Source organism: Gymnoscopelus braueri (assembly GCF_963280865.1).
Source record: "Gymnoscopelus braueri genome assembly, chromosome: 3".
Taxonomy (NCBI): domain Eukaryota; kingdom Metazoa; phylum Chordata; class Actinopteri; order Myctophiformes; family Myctophidae; genus Gymnoscopelus; species Gymnoscopelus braueri.
Genome location: NC_137612.1, coordinates 12045573 through 12064440, shown reverse-complemented (window position 1 = coordinate 12064440; position 18868 = coordinate 12045573). Strand labels below are relative to the sequence as shown.

Sequence of the window (18868 nt, the reverse complement as noted above, 5' to 3'; positions counted from 1 at the left end):
GTAGGAATGACCACCTCTAACCACTGTTATATTGTATTAGCATGCTCTACCATACAGATTTATTAAAATAACATTTTATTCATTAACCCATTCAGTCCGGGAACACATCTCTGTCATTTTAAGATTTCTTTGGCTATTTAAAAATAGCAGATATACAAGCTCATAGCGCGGCACAGAGTGTGAGCTTGTATATCTGCTATTTTGGAAAAATCTTGATATTTTTTTTGCAAATCTTTGAATATATATTATTTACAGCGAACATTTGTAACTGTCAAATGTCTCAACAAATGTCTTCATAGCAGATCTACAAGCTCGTAGCGCGGCACACGGTGCCGCGCTACGAGCTTGTAGATCTTCTATTTTTGAATAGCCAAAGTATAAAAATAATGGTTAAATAAATCAATCTAAAATGATACAGATGCGTTCCCGGAGTTAATGGGTTAAAGTAATGCCCGGATTGTAGCTTTAACTCAGATAATTGTGTGTTTTGCTGTTATTTAATCATTAGTATATAATGAAACCAACAGCTCTCTCCTCTCCGCTGCTCTCTTTATCAGGTTACTGTACAAGGCCATCGACTCCAACAGGGAGAACCTGGGTCCCATCTACAACTACCGCATAGAGATCTCCATCTTCTTCATCATCTACATCATCATCATCGCCTTCTTCATGATGAACATCTTCGTAGGTTTTGTCATCGTCACGTTTCAGGAACAGGGAGAGAAAGAGTACAAGAACTGTGAACTTGACAAGAACCAGGTCAGCATTGTGTGAAAGGTTTTTAACTTATGTGTGGTTTTTCGAAAGTGTTAGTTTTATATATGTAAGTATATCGTTGCTATCGGGCAGAAATCTCTTTACATACATACATACATACATACATACATACATATACATACACACACACACACACACACACACACACACACACACACACACACATACATATACACTGTATATATATTATTTATAAATCTTTCTGGCAACCTGTGTGTGTGTGTGTGTGTGTGATCAATATTCTATTCTTAACATAGCTGTTATATATCTACAGTATACATACAGTAATGTGTCAGTATGGCTGTCCTTCGCATATCTAGAGAACGGTCATCCAGTCGGCTTCACACTTGGCGGGTGTACTGAGGACCCATGGGAGTGCAGGGTTGAGTGTGAAGTTGATCGGATGAGTGGTTCTCCAGACCGGCCCCGGCACGCGCATCATGCGAATCACTCACCTGAATGACTTCACACTTGGCTGGTGTAAAGTCGATCAGAGGACTAGTTCTCCAGAACCAGCCTGATACGTTCCAACCACTGACCATGCCCCCGAACGGGCATTGCATTGTTGGAAATGGCAAATACTAGGGATGGGACGATAATCGTTATTATCGTTTATCTTGAGAAAACCACTCACAGTAATCGCATCGCGGAGATTTTAATTTATTGTGAAATTGTCCTCATACAGTCATACAAAATTCAGTCCCACTTAAACCCTCTAGTCTTGATAATACTGACCTGCAAAGAACGCATTTGGTACCCTCTTATTTCACTCTACACAAATCGATTCGCCAATAATAGTAGATCAACGCAACGCGTTGTGAGCTTGTAGATCGGCTATTTTTGGCGAACAACCCCAAATAGGGATGCTGGGGATTCAAGTGGTTAACAAAAGGGGCATTTTACGTTTTATGCATATTTTGATTATCGCGATAACATCGTTAATCGCAATTATTTTTGCCACCATAATCGTGACGTGTAATTTTCATATCGTCCCATCCCTAGCGAATACATATATTTAGTAACTGTGTAGTATAGACATTTCCTATCATGTTGGTGCCAAACAAAACACACAAGTCTTACTAAGTGTTATGTATTTCTATGCAGCGCCAGTGTGTAGAATACGCTCTCAAAGCCCGTCCATTGAGGAGGTACATCCCTAAGAACCCATACCAGTTCAAGTTCTGGTATGTGGTGAACTCCACGCCGTTCGAGTACATCATGTTCGTTCTCATCATGCTCAACACACTCTGCTTGGCTGTCCAGGTAAGAAGCCTCTAAACGCCAATTATCCGTGGTGTTACTAATGCTACAAAATGCTACAAAAGATGGGTTAATCTAATCTTTCGCAATCTTGATATCCTATAACTTCAAATTCACAGTTTAAAAAACATGCTCCCTTTTGCTTTTCCACCTTAGCATTACGGCCAGTCTCCACTTTTCAACTATGTGATGGACATTCTGAACATGGTCTTCACTACTGTTTTCACCGCGGAAATGGTTCTGAAGCTCATTGCTTTCAAACCCAGGGTAAGGCTGCACCTTCACCCAACTGACCTACACATCATATTCATACTGTATATATAACACAATATCACTGTCGGGTGGAAACCTTGTATGTCCAAAACAATTTCTATTCAGGAAATGAAAAAAAAAAAAGGATCCAATGTAGTTATTTAAGAAAACTTAAGAAAAAAATCAGAAGTAGCAAAAAAAAATACCAGATCTATTTATAGCTCACAAGTCATAACATGTGAGCTTTTAATTTATTTTTTATTTTTGCTACTTTTGTGACACTGTAGTATGACATTCAGTAGGGCATTCATTTTCGAAAAAAACATAAAAAGTTGAAATATGGAGATACTGCCCAACAGCAACGATATTCATGTACATACCACATATAGCATATTCATACACATACTGTACTGCACATAGATAGATAACAGACACACACACACACACACACACACACACACACACACACACACACACACACACACACACACACACACACATTATTTTATTAATGTAATATATATATATATATATATATATATATATATATATATATATATATATATATATATATATATATATATATATATATATATATATAATTGGAGAGGACAGGATTGTGAATGACTGGAATTTTTTTCCCCATGCATATTTCCCCTCGACTCTACTGCCCGGCAACACAGATCTGTGTTCCAAAGAAGGACAGAGATCCCGTAAGAGAACACAGTGTGGTGTGCAGTGGTGTTACAGTTACTTATATGCTTCATATATACTTGTGCTGTTGCGCCGGTGTCACATGTTGAAAATAACCGGTCTACATGCTTGCAACGTGTCACACCGTGGCGCGTAGAGGCTGTCACGATTATGACATTTTGCTTGACGATTAATTGTCACTCAAATAATTGCGATGAACGATTTCATTGTGTTTTCTGTCGTTGTTGGAACATTATGAATACACATTACATTTCTGTATGGCTTTTAGGGTTTGTAAACAAACACATTTTTTATTACTTTATACTTAAAAATAAGCATTAATAATGGAACTAGCCGATCTACGAGCTCAAATGCGACGCATTTTGAGCTTGTACATTTACTATTTCCACTATTTTGATGATTATGATTATGACGATTATGCAAAAATGATTATGTAAAAAAGATGATCTCGATTATTTCTCAGAATTGGGATTAGGCGTTTATGTAATAATTGTGACAGGCCTAGTGGCGCGTTGTGGGCTTTTACACTGGCTATTAGCAAGTGACATAAATGGCTGCCATGTGAACAGCAGTTGTATAATGCAGTGATTAATAAAGGCGTGTGCGGTGTAGACTTTAACGATAAATACATACAGTATGAAATTCAGCATGAGATTTGAGCGGTTGTATGTTATGTTTATCTGAACACCGCCCTGCCTGCACCTCTGGACTCATTCAGGGTTATTTCGGAGATGCCTGGAACGTGTTTGACGCCATGGTTGTGATGGGCAGCATAGTAGACATTGTCCTCAGTGAGATTGATGTAAGTAAGACCCTCTCCGACCAGTCATTCTCTACCCTGTCCTCTCTCCGTCATCTGGAGGTTCCTCTGACCATGGAACAGCTTTTTCCATGGCAGGACTCGATTCTCTGGGAGGCCTGAAGTATCTTGATTTTTCTCTGATCACTAACTTAACTCTTAAAGCTGCAATCCATAACTTTTTTGTGAATAAAACTTTATTTTAACCAATCTGTAATAATGGTAGTACAGTACATGAACCTGGAAATAATGCTCTTAATTATAACTCAACATTAAAACTTTTGGGGACCAGGGTTCAGATCCAGAGTGCCGGACATGAAAGTTACGGATTGTAGCTTTTAATATCTGATCTGTTTTTCTCTCTCTTGTCCACTCCTCTGACCCTGCCATTTCATCAATCCCTTTACACATTCAATTTCAATTTCTTTCTTTCCTGTTCTCTCTCTCTCTCTCTCTCTCTCTCTCTCTCTCTCTCTCTCTCTCTCTCTCTCTCTCTCTCTCTCTCTCTCTCTCTCTCTCTCTCTCTCTCTCTCTCTCTCTCTCTCTCTCCCTCCCACCGACCTCATTATCATCTCTCCTCCCCGTACATGTTGTATATGCATTTAACAGCACTATTTCCCTGATGCTTGGAACACGTTTGATGCCTTAATTGTTGTTGGTAGCGTCGTCGATATTGCTATCACTGAAGTGAACGTAAGTACTGCTTTTTCTGCCTCCATCATGGAACTGAAGCCTTACAATGAAGCCAAGTGGCAATTTCGAATACAGTTTCAAAGTATCCCTGTGAATCTCTCTTTGTGTCATGTTAGAATTTGATTTGTGTCCTGCGTGCTTAGTAGAGGCCTCCACTTCTGAATGTTAGCTTTAGCTACTCTATGAAAAGCTACCCTGCTCAACATAACTTTCTTATTTTATATAATCATTAAAGGGACAGTTCACCCCCAAAATGACTTTTTTTCTATCGATTACTCACTCACATGGAGACTTGAATTCAGTTCAAAAATGTCGTTTTTGTCGCATTCCTAAGCCTATAATTTGATGACCGAATGACATATAGTATCTTTCCACTGGTCATCAAAGTATTGGCTTAGGAATGCGACAAAAACAAGAAAAACTTTTTTTGGGTGAACTAACCCTTTAATGGAAAATACATTTGAGCTTGCTCAGAATTGTTGGCTTTTGGCTTTTTCTGTAAAGCTTCAGTTTTGATTCTTAAACCTGATTTATACACACGGCAGTGTCCTGTGTCGAAAATATTCGATCTAAAAGCTCACAACACGTGTTGTGTGCGCTTGTACATCAGCTGTTTTCGTCACAGGACACCATCGTACGACGTAGTATCAATTTGGCATTGTCTGTTGGTGGATGTTCTCTGTCTATTGAATTAACCATTGAATTAACCTCCCTTGTAGGTCACTGTATTAACAACCTCTGCATGTAGACTTGTGAATGATGGTTTACAGTTATGTTTGCTACAGGAATCATGACCTGTTATCTGGAGAACATGCCAATGTTTTACGTTTGACCTGAAAGTGCACATGTATTATGTTCCATTAAAGGTGTCCCATGTTTTTTTTTCTTGGGAACCTAAACTGGTATTATGGTTAGAGAACGTTGGCTTGCAATGTTTTTTTATTGCTTGTCTAATTCTTACTCCTGTTCATTTTGTTTCCATAGAAACTTGTTGAGGCAAGTATGGGAATGATAAACAAAAAGAAAAATGTCTTTTTGTGTGTACTTCGTCTGATGACAACTTTATCTTTGGGACCCCTTTACGGTGCTAATGGATTAAGAACAAAATTAGTCATCTAATGTTTTATTGACTTGGGCAAAAAAAATATACAAACTGTATGCAATTCTGACTGTAGTACAACAAAAAGCACAGAATAAGTGTTTATCCTTAAGGTCGCTGTAACAGTGACTGAATCAGTCCTTTCCAAGTTCATATCAAGATGGAATAAAATGGTGGATGACTACTAATCTACTACAACCACCCCGTACCTCAGTATTCTTCTCTCTATGGCCTGGCTGGGCAGTGTTTTAAAACCTAGTTGAACCTTCCCTAGTAAACACACAGGTGACACTCATGGTCAGAATAAGTAATCTACACACACACACACACACACACACACACACACACACACACACACACACACACACACACACACACACACACACACACAAATTGACACAAGAACATCACCTGTTTGGCATTTTGCCACATTTTCCTTTTTTAGACCAGACGATGTGTAGGGCTGTCACGATAACACATTTAAGTTGACGATTAATTGTCACTCAAATAATTGCGATTAACGATTTAATTGTGTGTTTGGCGTTGAACATTGGAACATGTGAATACATGTTTTATTTCTGTTTGCCATTTAGGCTTGGTAATAAAACATTCCACAGGGCAGACATGACAAATAACTTAAATATTCTTTGAGACACACATCCGAGCTTTTGACCAATAAGCATCTTTGTTTTGCCCGATTTCGGCCCAGCTGACGATTTTTGGGGCTAAACAAAGGCATCACGTGACGTTGATCCCCTTCCTCTATTCGCTCATACTACAACATGACATATGTGTAGGCAGAAGAATACAAAGAAATTATTGACATATTTAATCATTTTATACATGTAAAAAAAAGCAGAAATAGGTCTGCTTTTTCTGCTTTTTTTCATATTCGGAAATGTGCGAACATTTTCAATATGAAAACGATTATTATGACGAGTATCTCAAATAATTGCGATTATCTCAAATAATTGCGATTATCTCAAATAATTGCAATTATACGATTATGTAATAATCGTGACAGGCCTAACGACGTGGTGATGATGCTTACTGTAGGTGCAGTGTATTGAAGTCTCACTGCTCAACCAACCCCCAGCCCCTCCCCCTAACCCCCAGGCCCTCCTGAGTGCTCTATTTTCTGAGCTGCAGTGCTGTTTTTCTGGAGCTATATCATATCTCAGTGTTTCCTGTGTTTGTGTTTCAAAATGAGTATTTGTGCATGAGTGTATTTGTGTGTGTGTGTGTGTGTGTGTGTGTGTGTGTGTGTGTGTGTGTGTGTGTGTGTGTGTGTGTGTGTGTGTGTGTGTGTGTGTGTGTGTGTGTGTGTGTGTGTGTGTGTGTGTGTGTACTAGGCACTAACATTGTTTCAACTATCTGTGGTGTGTACAGTATAGATGGTGAATGTTCATGCATGGGTGTTTATGTGTACATACAGTAGTGTGTGTGTGTGTGTGTGTGTGTGTGTGTGTGTGTGTGTGTGTGTGTGTGTGTGTGTGTGTGTGTGTGTGTGTGTGTGTGTGTGTGTGTGTGTGTGTGTGTGTGTGTGTGTGTGTGTGTGAGTATATCTCTGTGTGTAAACCATGATTGTTTTACAGTGATATTGATTTCACAAGGTCTTTCATAGCAGATCTTGTGAGGCGTCTTTCACCTGTTATTTGTGGCGTGCTGTCATTGCATGCGGCTGCTCCTCTGTGTTAACTGGACACATAGATCAACTAGATCAGCAACGATTAAAAAAAAAACTAGATTCATGCATTCGTAATAGCTGATCTAGGCTATGTTTCTGCTGTATGCTTTATCCATTTCACTCTTGAGTTTTGCCAGCAGTGCATGTGCAGTAGACGTGTTAGGTGTTGGAGTCTCTTTCAGTGCATGTGCAGTAGTCGTGTGTGAGGTGTCGGACTAACATCCGTTCGTTCCATGTCATGCCCCTCACAGATGGTCACCCACCTTCACCCAGTTCCCACCACCCCTCCGGTCAGTTTCTCCCATAGACCCTCTGTGAAGTTTTTTCCTTTCTCTCTCTTGCCATACCCGATCTTATAACCTCCAGACAGAATGGCCCTGGAGCTCAGAGCTTGGACATGTCCACCCTTATACTATGTTGAGGATCGATTAACGACAGCGATCATTCATGTAAAATAATGCAAATATTGTCATATATTTGAATTCCGTTTCCTTAAATTTGTGTAGGCTGAATCGGCTTCACACTGTAAAGCATCATTGTTAATTATACAGTTCCAGTGAAGGTATAGACAGCAGACACACACACAACCTGGATAGACGAGAGACTTCATTGGAATTAGCGTGATAAAAACGTATTTCAGAGTTTTTAGTCCTGCTCATTCACATCCAGTCATCAGGTAAGACTGGAGATTGAAGAATAAAAACGGGGAGATGTTGTGATTGTTGTAATCATTCCCCCCCAGAGGTTTATTGCAGCTGAGTTTGAGGTTCTTTGTTGATCTTGTGTTTGTGTCTCTGTGAGTGATTGTCTCTGTGTTCTGCTCTATCTTCCTGTAGTGAGCTCTTAAAGCTCAGAACGGAACTCATTTGTAGAGCAGGTGTGTAGACTCCAGTCAGGTGCATGACCAAGTTCTACAAAACTTACCTCTATCCCTCTTTCCCTTTAAACCTCTGTCTTTTTTTTGGGGTCTTTTTTTCCCCCTGTTCATTCTTTCTGAGTCAGTTTTTTTCCTCCTCTTTATTATTTGTTTCTCTCTTTTTCTCCAACCCCCTTCGTATTCTCTCTCTCGTCCTCCCTCTGCCCTCGTCTCCTTCCCTCACTCACTCATTTCTCTCTGCACTGCACTGTGCAGAGAGCGCCCTCCTGTGGCGGCTTTGTTGCAGGGCACTGTTGACAATGCATGGGTTGCTGTGATGCTCTTATCAGTTCACCAATGGCTCCCCCCTCCCCCCATCAAAATATCTTGTATGTATGCGGTGCTTGTCTGCAAACGTGCCAGTGCTCAACGCATGCTCCATCAAGGCTGTGACCAGGATTAGCTAAAGAACCTCCTCAGGCTAATACCACCGTTTATTATTTCTGCTTATTCTGCACTTCACATTGAAAGCGTGTGAAACTCCTGGGCTGAGGGGATGTTGAATGAAGCCATTATCTGTCTGGAGTTTCTCTCTTTAATAGTTTTTTTCCAGTGCTGAGTGCTGCCTTCAGCTGACCTTTAAGCCTGATTTATATTCCGTAGCACAACAGTGTCATTGTCAACAATAACTGATTTGTGACACCGCCGTGCAATGCAATATTGAGTTGCTCGCATTATTTTGCTGTGAAGCCATACATCTCATTATGCAGGTTCAGTGTGTCGGCCACTGTGACAAAGTAAAATTCACCTCATTACTCGGTTTCTCTCCACATACAAATATAGACTGGACTCTGTCGATTTTGGGATGATGTTATTACGTTTTATTCACATTTTATCAAATTTATCAAACTTGTTGTGTGTATGTGTGTGTGTGCGTGTGCGTGTGCGTGTGTGCGCGTGTGTGCGCGTGTGTGTGCGTGTGTGTGCGTGTGTGTGTGTGTGCGTGTGCGTGTGTGTGGTGGTGTGGATTTGTGTGGAAGTCCAGACTACTTTATATTTTTTCTTAAGTTCTTTGGTCAGCGAGAACTGACTTTCATTTACACTTATAATACATCACACCATTTTAAATACTTGTTTTTCATTAATTCATCACAATCCTGATTAAAGTGAGATAGCTGTTGGCCTTTTTGCCTTGACATCAGCTTATACATGTAGATTCTTTGTGTGTGTGTGTGGTTGGTAACAATAATGCACAGTGGACACAATATACAGTATTATTCTGATCTAAAGTTATACGTTGGTGTGTGTGTATATTGTGGGTTACTCGAAAAAAACCTATAGTGTGAAATTGGGCTGTGTGCCGACAACTAATAGTGCCTTTACCGTGACATGAATTAATAAAACCGGTTTGTGCCAGTCAGTTAGCTTTTCATTACCACTGTCAATAGAGCCCCAAGCATTTCAAACATGTATAAACCATTAAGACCATTTAATTGTGCCAGCCATTACCATTACCCGGGGGAGCGATAAAGTTGTGTGCCAGTCTTCAGTATTACCTAGTGTTTAAGTCGTCTGATGTTTGTCAGTTTTCCTTGCACATGCTCAGCATTAAGAACCCCTTTTGTTGTGGTGCAGTCTTATGTGTTTAAAGCATTAAGATGTCATTGTATGTTTGTCATTAGAGTAACTGCACTGTCAATGAATGCCTGTGTTTAATGTCATAGTGTAACAATAAGAATAAGTATAGTCCTGTCAGTTTTATATTGTACGTATGTGTGATAAGCATAAGCATAGTGATGCATACTGTAGTAGTGTGTCCTGGTGTAGTCTTACTCTGTAAGGGCTTGTACAATGTCATGTGTTTATTGTGTGTCCCAACATATTGGAGACCTGCGGGTTCTGGTAACGTTGTATAATGAGTCATTAATCCAGGTCTTTGATTTTAAAGCCAACGGAGGCTCCTCAGGTGGATGAGTCGGGGGTAAGATGCCCCCCCCCCCCCCCCCCACACTCTCAGGGCCATGCCCATGTTTATATTTGCATTTGTTTGTTTGTTTGTTTTGTTTTGCTTTTCGGTTGTCTACAATACCTATCGTATCACTTTTTTCAACCTCCTTTCTGTTCTCGACAAGGTTTCCATTTCTCTGTTTTGAATTCTCGCATTCATTTCTCAGATGTGTCCTTCATTTCTTTGTTTGCAAATATATCCTCTAGACTTTGCTGTTCATTCTTCCAACTGTTTGGAGTTGTTTGGTTTTGTTTTATTGTTTGTCTTTTTAAGCAGAGTGTCACTCAAACGTGGTGGCGCAGGAGTGGGAGCGGCAGGAGTCCTTTGTTTGTTTTGTTTGTTTTGTTGTGGGAGGGGCCGCTCCTCACGTTTGTAAAGTTGACAACCCTACAGTACATGGTCACTTCCACCACCTCGCGTGGGGCGGTGAGTGACCCATGGATGCCCCCCCCCCCTCCCCCTCCCCCTCCCCTATCCTAGGATCAGGTCACCCAGCTTTGACCTTTTGAACCTCCTAGCTGACCCACTACGGGTTGGTGACTCCCACTGTGACTCCGCATGCAGTGACTCTGGACAGAGGGTTGCCATGCTTGTGCAGATGTGTCCTGTCAAGTATGGCGAGGTTTTACCAGCATGCTTGCCTCCTTGCTTCCTCCCCTGTAGGTTCTGTACAGTAGCAAGGCCCCTGTCGGTGCTTTCGAAACAAATCTCACAGAAACATATCAGCTGAAGCCACACTGCATGGGGACACAACTCTGGCTCATCAACTGTAGGCAAAAAATGTTCGCCTATAAGAACACGGCCAAAAAAAGGCATGCTTACGATTTTTCTGTTATAATTGTACTCCATGGTATCAGCCAAGGAAGCTATGCTTCGTTTAACCCATTAAGGCCTGAGGTGCCGGTTCTACAAAATGTCTTCCAAATCCTAACCTATAAAAAAATGTTTCTATATCAGTGGTGCTCAAACATTTTCATGTCAAGGACCCCCAAAATTATATGTATTTTGGCCGCCAACCCCCATCTCAATTGTTCCAGGGACCCCCAGAAGCAAAGATTTGAGTTTTTTGCTTTAAAAAATATGTATATTCAAAGATTTGCACGAATTTTCAAGATTTTTCAAAAATAGCTGATCTACAAGCCGACTGCCGCGCTATGATCTTGTATATCTGATATTTTTGAATAGCCAAAGTATAAAATAATGGTTTAAGTGGTTACACAGATGCGTTCCCGGGTTTTAATGGGTTAAATTGTAACCTAAGTTGATGACTCTCCGTGTTGCTGAGGATGCAGTGATGCTGCCAGCCCATATGTATCTGTGTTAGGCCTCAATCATCCAGCAAAGCAACCGCCAGGTACCCTGCAGTGAACTCGCCGTTGCCCTCCCGTTCTCTGACCATGCTTTCACCCCCAACAGAACACAGAGGAGAGTGCTCGCATCTCCATCACCTTCTTCCGTTTGTTCCGAGTCATGCGATTGGTCAAGCTGCTGAGTCGAGGGGAGGGCATTCGCACCCTGCTGTGGACTTTCATCAAATCTTTCCAGGTGAGCAGTGTTGATTTTGACAGCAAATTTTGATTTAGTTTTAGTCATAGTCTTTTGACTACATTTCCATTGAGTTTGTGTCATATTTTAGTCATCTGAAATGTTTTAGTTTTTGTCTAGTTTCAGTCGACTAAATATACAGTTGATTTAGTCGACCAAAAAATATTGATGTAATGGCTGATTTTACACTTGGTTGCATTTTGAAAATAGCAGATCTACGAGCTCGCAACGCGTTGTGAGCTTGTAGATCTGCTATTTTCACCCGAGCGCAACCAAACATAAAATGAATTTTGACTTTGAAGAAATGACTTTTAGTTCTACTGGATCTCTTCTCTAGTCCCTCCGTAACATTTTAGTCTAGTTTTTATTTGTTGACGAAATTGTAATATATTTAGTCTTAGTCGTCATAGCTTAGTTTTGATTTAGTTTTGATTTAGTTTTCGTCAGTGAAAAAAGGTAGTCGACGAACATTTATCGTCATAGTTTTAGTCGACGAAATCAACACTGCAGGTGAGCTGCAGTGCTGTTGACCGCTCAGTGATTCAAGGGGGAAATCTCCCATGGCTTGGGATTCATGGATCTTAATCATGTTCTTTGTTTTCAGGCTCTACCGTATGTGGCTCTGCTGATAGCCATGATGTTCTTCATCTATGCCGTTATTGGCATGCAGGTCAGTGACTGAGCTTGTTGGAAATTGCTTGTTTCATCACATTTCTATTTAGTCCAACCACACGGTAAAAAATCCTGTGTTCCAGCTAATGCAGTTGTCATTTTCATGGGCGAGCACCCATGTTGTTGGGCATGTTGGTCTTACAATTTGGCAAATTTAATAAGCGCCATTTTATCATCATGTCCCAAAGGGCTACACTTAAAAACAAAACAATAATAAAAGCTATAATAAGTAAGTAAAACCAATGGATGGCAATATACACACATACTGTACATACATGTCCACATAATAAGGTCTTTACCATAATAAGGTCTAAAATAGCCGATCTACAAGCTCAGAGCGAGGCATTGTGAGCTTGTAGATCTGCTATTTTTGGCTAAAGTTCTCCTCAGAAAAGGGATGCTAGGGTTCAAGTGGTTAAGGTAAAAATAAATATAAAATTACACAAAGATTTGGCAGCCCCCCTAAAGTAATCCAGAAGACCCCCTGTTGAAGACCCCTGGACTAGTGGGTCTAAACTGTAACTGAGGAATTGACTGTGCTTGGCATTTTCTTGCTATATTTACCCAAATGACTGACTGATTCCATTTCAGATGTTTGGCAAGGTAGCCATGGTGGACGGCACGCAGATCAACAGGAACAACAACTTCCAGACCTTTCCTCAGGCTGTGCTGCTGCTCTTTAGGTAAAGTAAAAGCACTGGTTCTCAACCTGGGCCTTGAGGATATTGCAAGTGGACCCCCCAGCTAATTGGCAAAACACTAAGATTGTAATGATGATTCATTGATATAAAATACAAAAACATTTCTTTTTGGGGGGGCGGGGTTATTTTTCATTATTGTGATACTGATAAATGTGAAGTTAATGTTAATTTAAAGGAGTACTCACCCAAATAATTACTTCTATCAATTACACACGCCATGAAGCCTTCAATAATTCGATGACCGGGTGGCTGCCCAGTATAGGAGACTCTTTGAGAAAGACTCTCTGACGGTCATCAAATTATTGGCTCAGGAATGTGACAAAAACGTAAAAAAATATACATGAATTCAAGGCTTCATGGTGTGTGTAATTGATAGAAAATAAGTATTTTTTTGCGGTGAACTACTCCTTTAAGTGGTCAGATGGGTGGGCCGCAAACACTTGAGATTTTCAAGTTTTGACGGGAAATGGATATAGCTTTGCCGTTCGTACATTGTTCAGAGCAGTGTTGATCTCGTCGACTAAAACTATGATGAAAAATGTCTGTCTTTTTTCACTCACGAAAACGAAATAAAAACTAAGCTATGATGACTAAAACTAAATTACCAAATATACTGACAATTTCGTCAACAAATAAAAACCAGACTAAAATGTTTTGGAGGGACTAGTGGAGAAGAGATCCAGTAAAACTAAGACAAGTCATCATGGTTGCACGCGGGTGTCACAGACCGCAAATAGTTGATCTACAAGCTCACGACGCGTTGTGAGCTTGTAGATCGGCTATTTTCGGCATGCAGCTAAGTGACAATCATTCCGATGCCATCACGGCCCGCCAAAACAAAATTTTAGTCGACTGAATCAACTGTAAATTTAGTCGACTAAAATCTTATGATATTTAGTCGATTAAAACTAGACTAAAAGTAAAACATTTCAGGTGACTAACATATGACTAAAACTAAACAGACTTTTATTCAAAATGACTATGACTAAATGACTATGACTGTTTTAGGTCGGCAACGGGGGAATCCTGGCAGGAGATCATGCTGGCGTGTGTGTCAGGGAAGCTGTGCGACCCGGAGTCAGAGTCACCCGGAGAGCATGTCTGTGGCAGTGGATTTGCCATCATCTATTTCATCAGTTTCTACATGCTCTGCGCCTTCCTGGTACGAACATTCTTGTGTAATTTCTAATTTAAGTTTTACATTTTTAATTCTTTTCAGTTCAAAATGTTACTTGAGTAAAAGTACAAAAGTATTGGACTCAAAATATACTTAAAGTACCAAAAGTAAAAAGTACTTTAATGTAGATCGCCTATTTTCAAATAGCCTAGGTATAAAATAGGGCTAAAGTGGTTAATGTGCGTATTATAATGTAATATATTTATATCTGCAAAGTAACTAGTAAATAAAGTTTTCAAATAATTGTTGTGGAGTAAAAGTACAAGTATAGACAATTGGAAATACTAAAGTAAAAGTACCTCAAAATTGTACTTGAGTAAATGCACTTAGTTACTTTACACCACTGACAGGGGTCATCAATGTGTCCGTACACGGACAAATGTGTCTGTGTTTTTTACATAACATTATAATGTTCTTATTTTGATCATAAGACCCAATTACTGAATGTCAAGTCTCCAGTTTTTTTTTTAGAATATGTATGACACACCAGCATGGCGATGACCCCTGGTAGTGTACATAACCCATACACTGTACACATCACCAGAATTGGAGGCATGAAGATGTACTAGAACCCTTATTGTCTATTGTTGTGCTTCTTCCAGATCATCAATTTGTTTGTGGCCGTCATCATGGACAACTTTGACTATCTGACGCGCGATTGGTCCATTCTGGGCCCACATCACTTAGACGAGTTGAAGAGAATCTGGTCAGAGTACGACCCAGAGGCTAAGTATGTGCTTAATTGTATGTCTATACTGTACCTATATCGTGATTCGAATCGTATCGTTTGGTGAATGAATCGTTACATGCCTAATATCTATTGTATATCTACATCTATCTATATAGAGATTATGATGTACCGTCCGTATGTCTGATTAAAGCAGTTTGTCTTTTCAATAAGTGCGTTGATAAGTGACACTTATATCTGGGCTTTCATCTCATACAGGGGCAGAATTAAGCATCTGGATGTCGTCACTCTGCTCCGCCGTATCCAGCCTCCTCTCGGCTTTGGGAAACTATGTCCTCATAGAGTGGCTTGCAAGGTATTCTTCCCTTCCCTTCCCTTCTCTTCTCCTCTCCTCACATTCAGTTCTTAACCCATTCAATCCGGGAACACATCTGTGTCATTTTAAGATTTCTTTGGCTATTCAAAGATAGCAGATATACAAGCTCATAGTGCGGCACTGAGTGCCGCACTATGAGCTATTATATATGCTATTTTTTTTTTATCTTGAAAATTTGTGCAAATCTTTGAATATATATTTTTAAAGCGAACATTTGTAACTCAAATCTTCAAGTATGTTAACTATATCAGTGGTGCTCCAACTTTTCCATGTGAAGGACCCCCAAAATGATATGTATTTCGCCGCAAACCATCTCAAAATATGTTGTTCCAGGGAACCCCCAGAAGCACAGATCAGAGTAAAAAAAATTCGCTTTAAAACATATATATATATTCCAAGATTTGCACAAATTTTCCACGATTAAAAAGAAAATAGCCAAAGAAATCTTAAGATCTTAAAAAGAAATATTTAAATATTAAAATGAACAGATGCATTTCCGGTCTTAATGGATTAAGCTATCCTATATTACAACCTGACGAAAACCCCTTTTCTTTCAGAGACTGGTAGCCATGAACATGCCTCTCAACAGTGACGGTACGGTCATGTTCAATGCCACTCTGTTTGCATTGGTACGCACAGCCCTGAAGATAAAAACTGACGGTATGTGACAAACTACTGTACTGTACCACTGCCCCACAAACATAAAATTCAGTGTTCCCTGCTTTCAGTTATTACAGCTTGTGGATTGTAAAATGCTTAATTTGTACTCTGTTGCATGACACCGTTATACGACTAAGTATAAATCAGGCTTAAAGGGCCATTGATTTGTGAGCTAGTTTCTCAGGGTGTTGTTGTTGTTTTTCTTGATGCAGGTAATCTAGAGCAGGCCAACGAGGAGCTCCGAGCAGTCATCAAAAAAATCTGGAAGAGGACCAGCACAAAGCTGCTAGACCAAGTGGTGCCCCCTGCTGGTGGTCAGTGAATACAGCCTGTGTCTGTCTGAGTGTCCAAGCAAATCGTTCCATGTGCCTGAAAGCCCCCCCAGCGATACGTTATACACATAAAACTTCATTGGAGGAACCTATACACCAAATGACACAGGCTTATTACGTTCTCCGTTCCCCATGTTTCCATGTTTAAACTGTGCAGAGAAGAGAGACTCCCTTCGCTCCTAGCTAAAATACATGTGTTCATCCTCATTCATAATAGGATGCAGTCAAACAGTCAGACACTCTCATACCAAGGTTATTATAGTTGTGGATTTTTCATTTTAGTTTAGTTTTAGTTAGTTTAGAATTTTTTGTTTTCTAATTCAGTTGGTTTTAATTAGTTTCTAGAGCGGATTTGCTAGCTTTTATTTTTTGATAATGTTAATAGTTTTAGTTAGTTTTTATTAGTTTTAGTTTTTTTATACTTTCGGCCCTTTTTAATCCTGTACCAAATTAACACATACAGTCAGGTGCAGGATTGAAAAGGGCCAGAGTAAGTATTGTGTGATAAAAACTCAAGAAAAGATAGCATTTAAAAAATATATTCAGTTACAGATCAAGCTTATAAATAATTTGACATAAACGAAAACTAAGGGCATTTTGTCTATCAAAACTGTCTGTAAACACACAATACAGTTTCAGTTAGTTATCGTTTTTCTTTTAGTTTTTTCAGTTAATGAATTTTTCCTTTATAATTTTCACAATACAGTTTCACTTAGATTTTTTCATTCAGTTAACGTAAATTAATCGTTTTTGTTATTTCGATAGTTTTCGTTAACTATAATAACCTTGTCTCATACACAAATGACAGCTGTATCCGGCCATTTCTGCTCTGCTCAGCAGTGTTGTCCTCATCCATGTGTGTGTTTTATCTACAGTCTTCCCTGTCCTGGATGCTGATGGAGATCACTTAGGCTTTGGGCTTGCATGGCCTTTGTAGAACCAGTGATTCTCAACCTTTTTAAATTCAAGGGCCCCCAGTTTGATATGCATTTGGAGACAGACCCCCCCATTTGATATTATTTTTCATTTCTGGGACCCCAATCTGCACTGTAAAATATACCTCTGAGAGTTACAGACCTATTACAGCTCCATTTTGGTTCCTAACTGTAAGTCATTTTTCTGGGGACCCCTGGAACCCCCTCACGGACCCCTGGGGGTCCCCGGACCCCATGTTGAGAAACACTGTTGTAGACCACTGTGCCAATGCATGCTATGTCTTTTTCCACTAATCTCTCTCTTTTTATTCCTCTCTCTATCTATCTCTCTCTCTCTCTCTCTCTCTCCCTTTATCTCTCTCTATCTCTCTCTTCCTCTTTCTCTGTTGTCTTAAATCTGCGTCCTTCTCTCACATGCTTGAGCTCCCACAGCTTCTCCTTCATTCTCTGTATATATCTATGTATCCAAACAGTTGTAAGTGCTTCAGAATATTCTGAAGCAGTTCTGTTTCAGGGTGGTGGCATGGAACTAGCGTTGCCTCTGTCTCTCCGATCTCTGTCCCCAGCGTCCTTGTTACGTATAATAAGTGACTCAGACCCCTGCTTCAGAATGATTCTACTCACACACACACACAAAACAAAACAAAACAATATACACATATGCAAACACCATTACATACTGTACAGTACTGATTACATACAGATACAGACAGTCAACACGAGCAGAAACACTAACCTACTAACTAACCTACTGACATGTATGCTTAGTTCTGCTTGCTTGCATGTGCTAAAGTAGTGGAGTAAGTTAAATGGCATCGTCAGACATAAACTGTAGAGATGGACCAACAGTAAATATGTTGTCTGTGAGTAGATCCTAAACGGTGGATGTGCCATGGATCAAAGCAGCTAAGAACAAAAACATAAATACTTTTTGATGTGTTAAAGCAATGCGGTCCTGTTAACTGGCACTTTGTACTTGACCCCGCTTGTTCCGTTTTCTCTATCTTTAGCCCATCACTGGGGATAGAGAACAGCAAACAGCGGTGACCGTAAAGTGTCTGTCTGTCTGTTGAATACGTGTTAAATAGTAGCATACATCTGGTTCTCTGTTCTCATTGAACTACAGACGAGGATCTCGTTGATTTGAGGTACAGTATATACACCATCAAGATGGATGTATATGATTTGAATTTATTTTGAAGGTTGGTCGGTGCTGACGAGCGCATCGCCCATTGACTATATATATATACAGTAAGACGTGCTTATACGTACTTGTGTGACATCATGAGGTTTGGTCCCAGCGTGCTGTATACCCCGAAGGAGACGGGTCAGAGAAGGGTCATGGCCGCAGGCTCTCTCTCCCAGGGTGCCGTTCGTTCGTTCGTTGTGTAGTGGTCCTGCTGAGTCTGACCCAGGAAGCATTTGTGTGGTCTGTTCACTCAGATGATGAGGTAACCGTGGGGAAGTTCTATGCCACCTTCCTGATACAGGACTACTTCAGGAAATTCAAAAAACGTAAAGAGGAAGGCCTGGTGGGTGCGCCCTCCTCCCAAAACAACAACACCGCCATCGCCCTGCAGGTGAGGCTTCGCTGTGTGTGTGTGTGTGTGTGTGTGTGTGTGTGTGTGTGTGTGTGT

The 18868-nt window shown here is 40.2% G+C and overlaps 1 protein-coding gene across 1 annotated transcript in view; it reads left to right on the top strand.

The window, feature by feature from the left end:
• The window catches only part of cacna1da (calcium channel, voltage-dependent, L type, alpha 1D subunit, a), a gene marked incomplete at its 5' end in the record, with an annotated part of 90342 nt that overhangs the window by 60950 nt on the left and 10524 nt on the right, over positions 1 to 18868 (top strand). Inside the window, 15 exons of the mRNA XM_080424779.1 lie at positions 558 to 759; positions 1882 to 2040; positions 2194 to 2304; positions 3722 to 3805; positions 4412 to 4495; positions 10086 to 10118; positions 11562 to 11690; positions 12295 to 12360; positions 12954 to 13045; positions 14072 to 14225; positions 14843 to 14970; positions 15187 to 15283; positions 15862 to 15964; positions 16177 to 16278; positions 18675 to 18811. Of these exons, the coding sequence (XP_080280905.1) occupies positions 558 to 759; positions 1882 to 2040; positions 2194 to 2304; positions 3722 to 3805; positions 4412 to 4495; positions 10086 to 10118; positions 11562 to 11690; positions 12295 to 12360; positions 12954 to 13045; positions 14072 to 14225; positions 14843 to 14970; positions 15187 to 15283; positions 15862 to 15964; positions 16177 to 16278; positions 18675 to 18811 (1681 nt within the window). The remainder of the gene's footprint in view (positions 1 to 557; positions 760 to 1881; positions 2041 to 2193; positions 2305 to 3721; positions 3806 to 4411; positions 4496 to 10085; positions 10119 to 11561; positions 11691 to 12294; positions 12361 to 12953; positions 13046 to 14071; positions 14226 to 14842; positions 14971 to 15186; positions 15284 to 15861; positions 15965 to 16176; positions 16279 to 18674; positions 18812 to 18868) is intronic.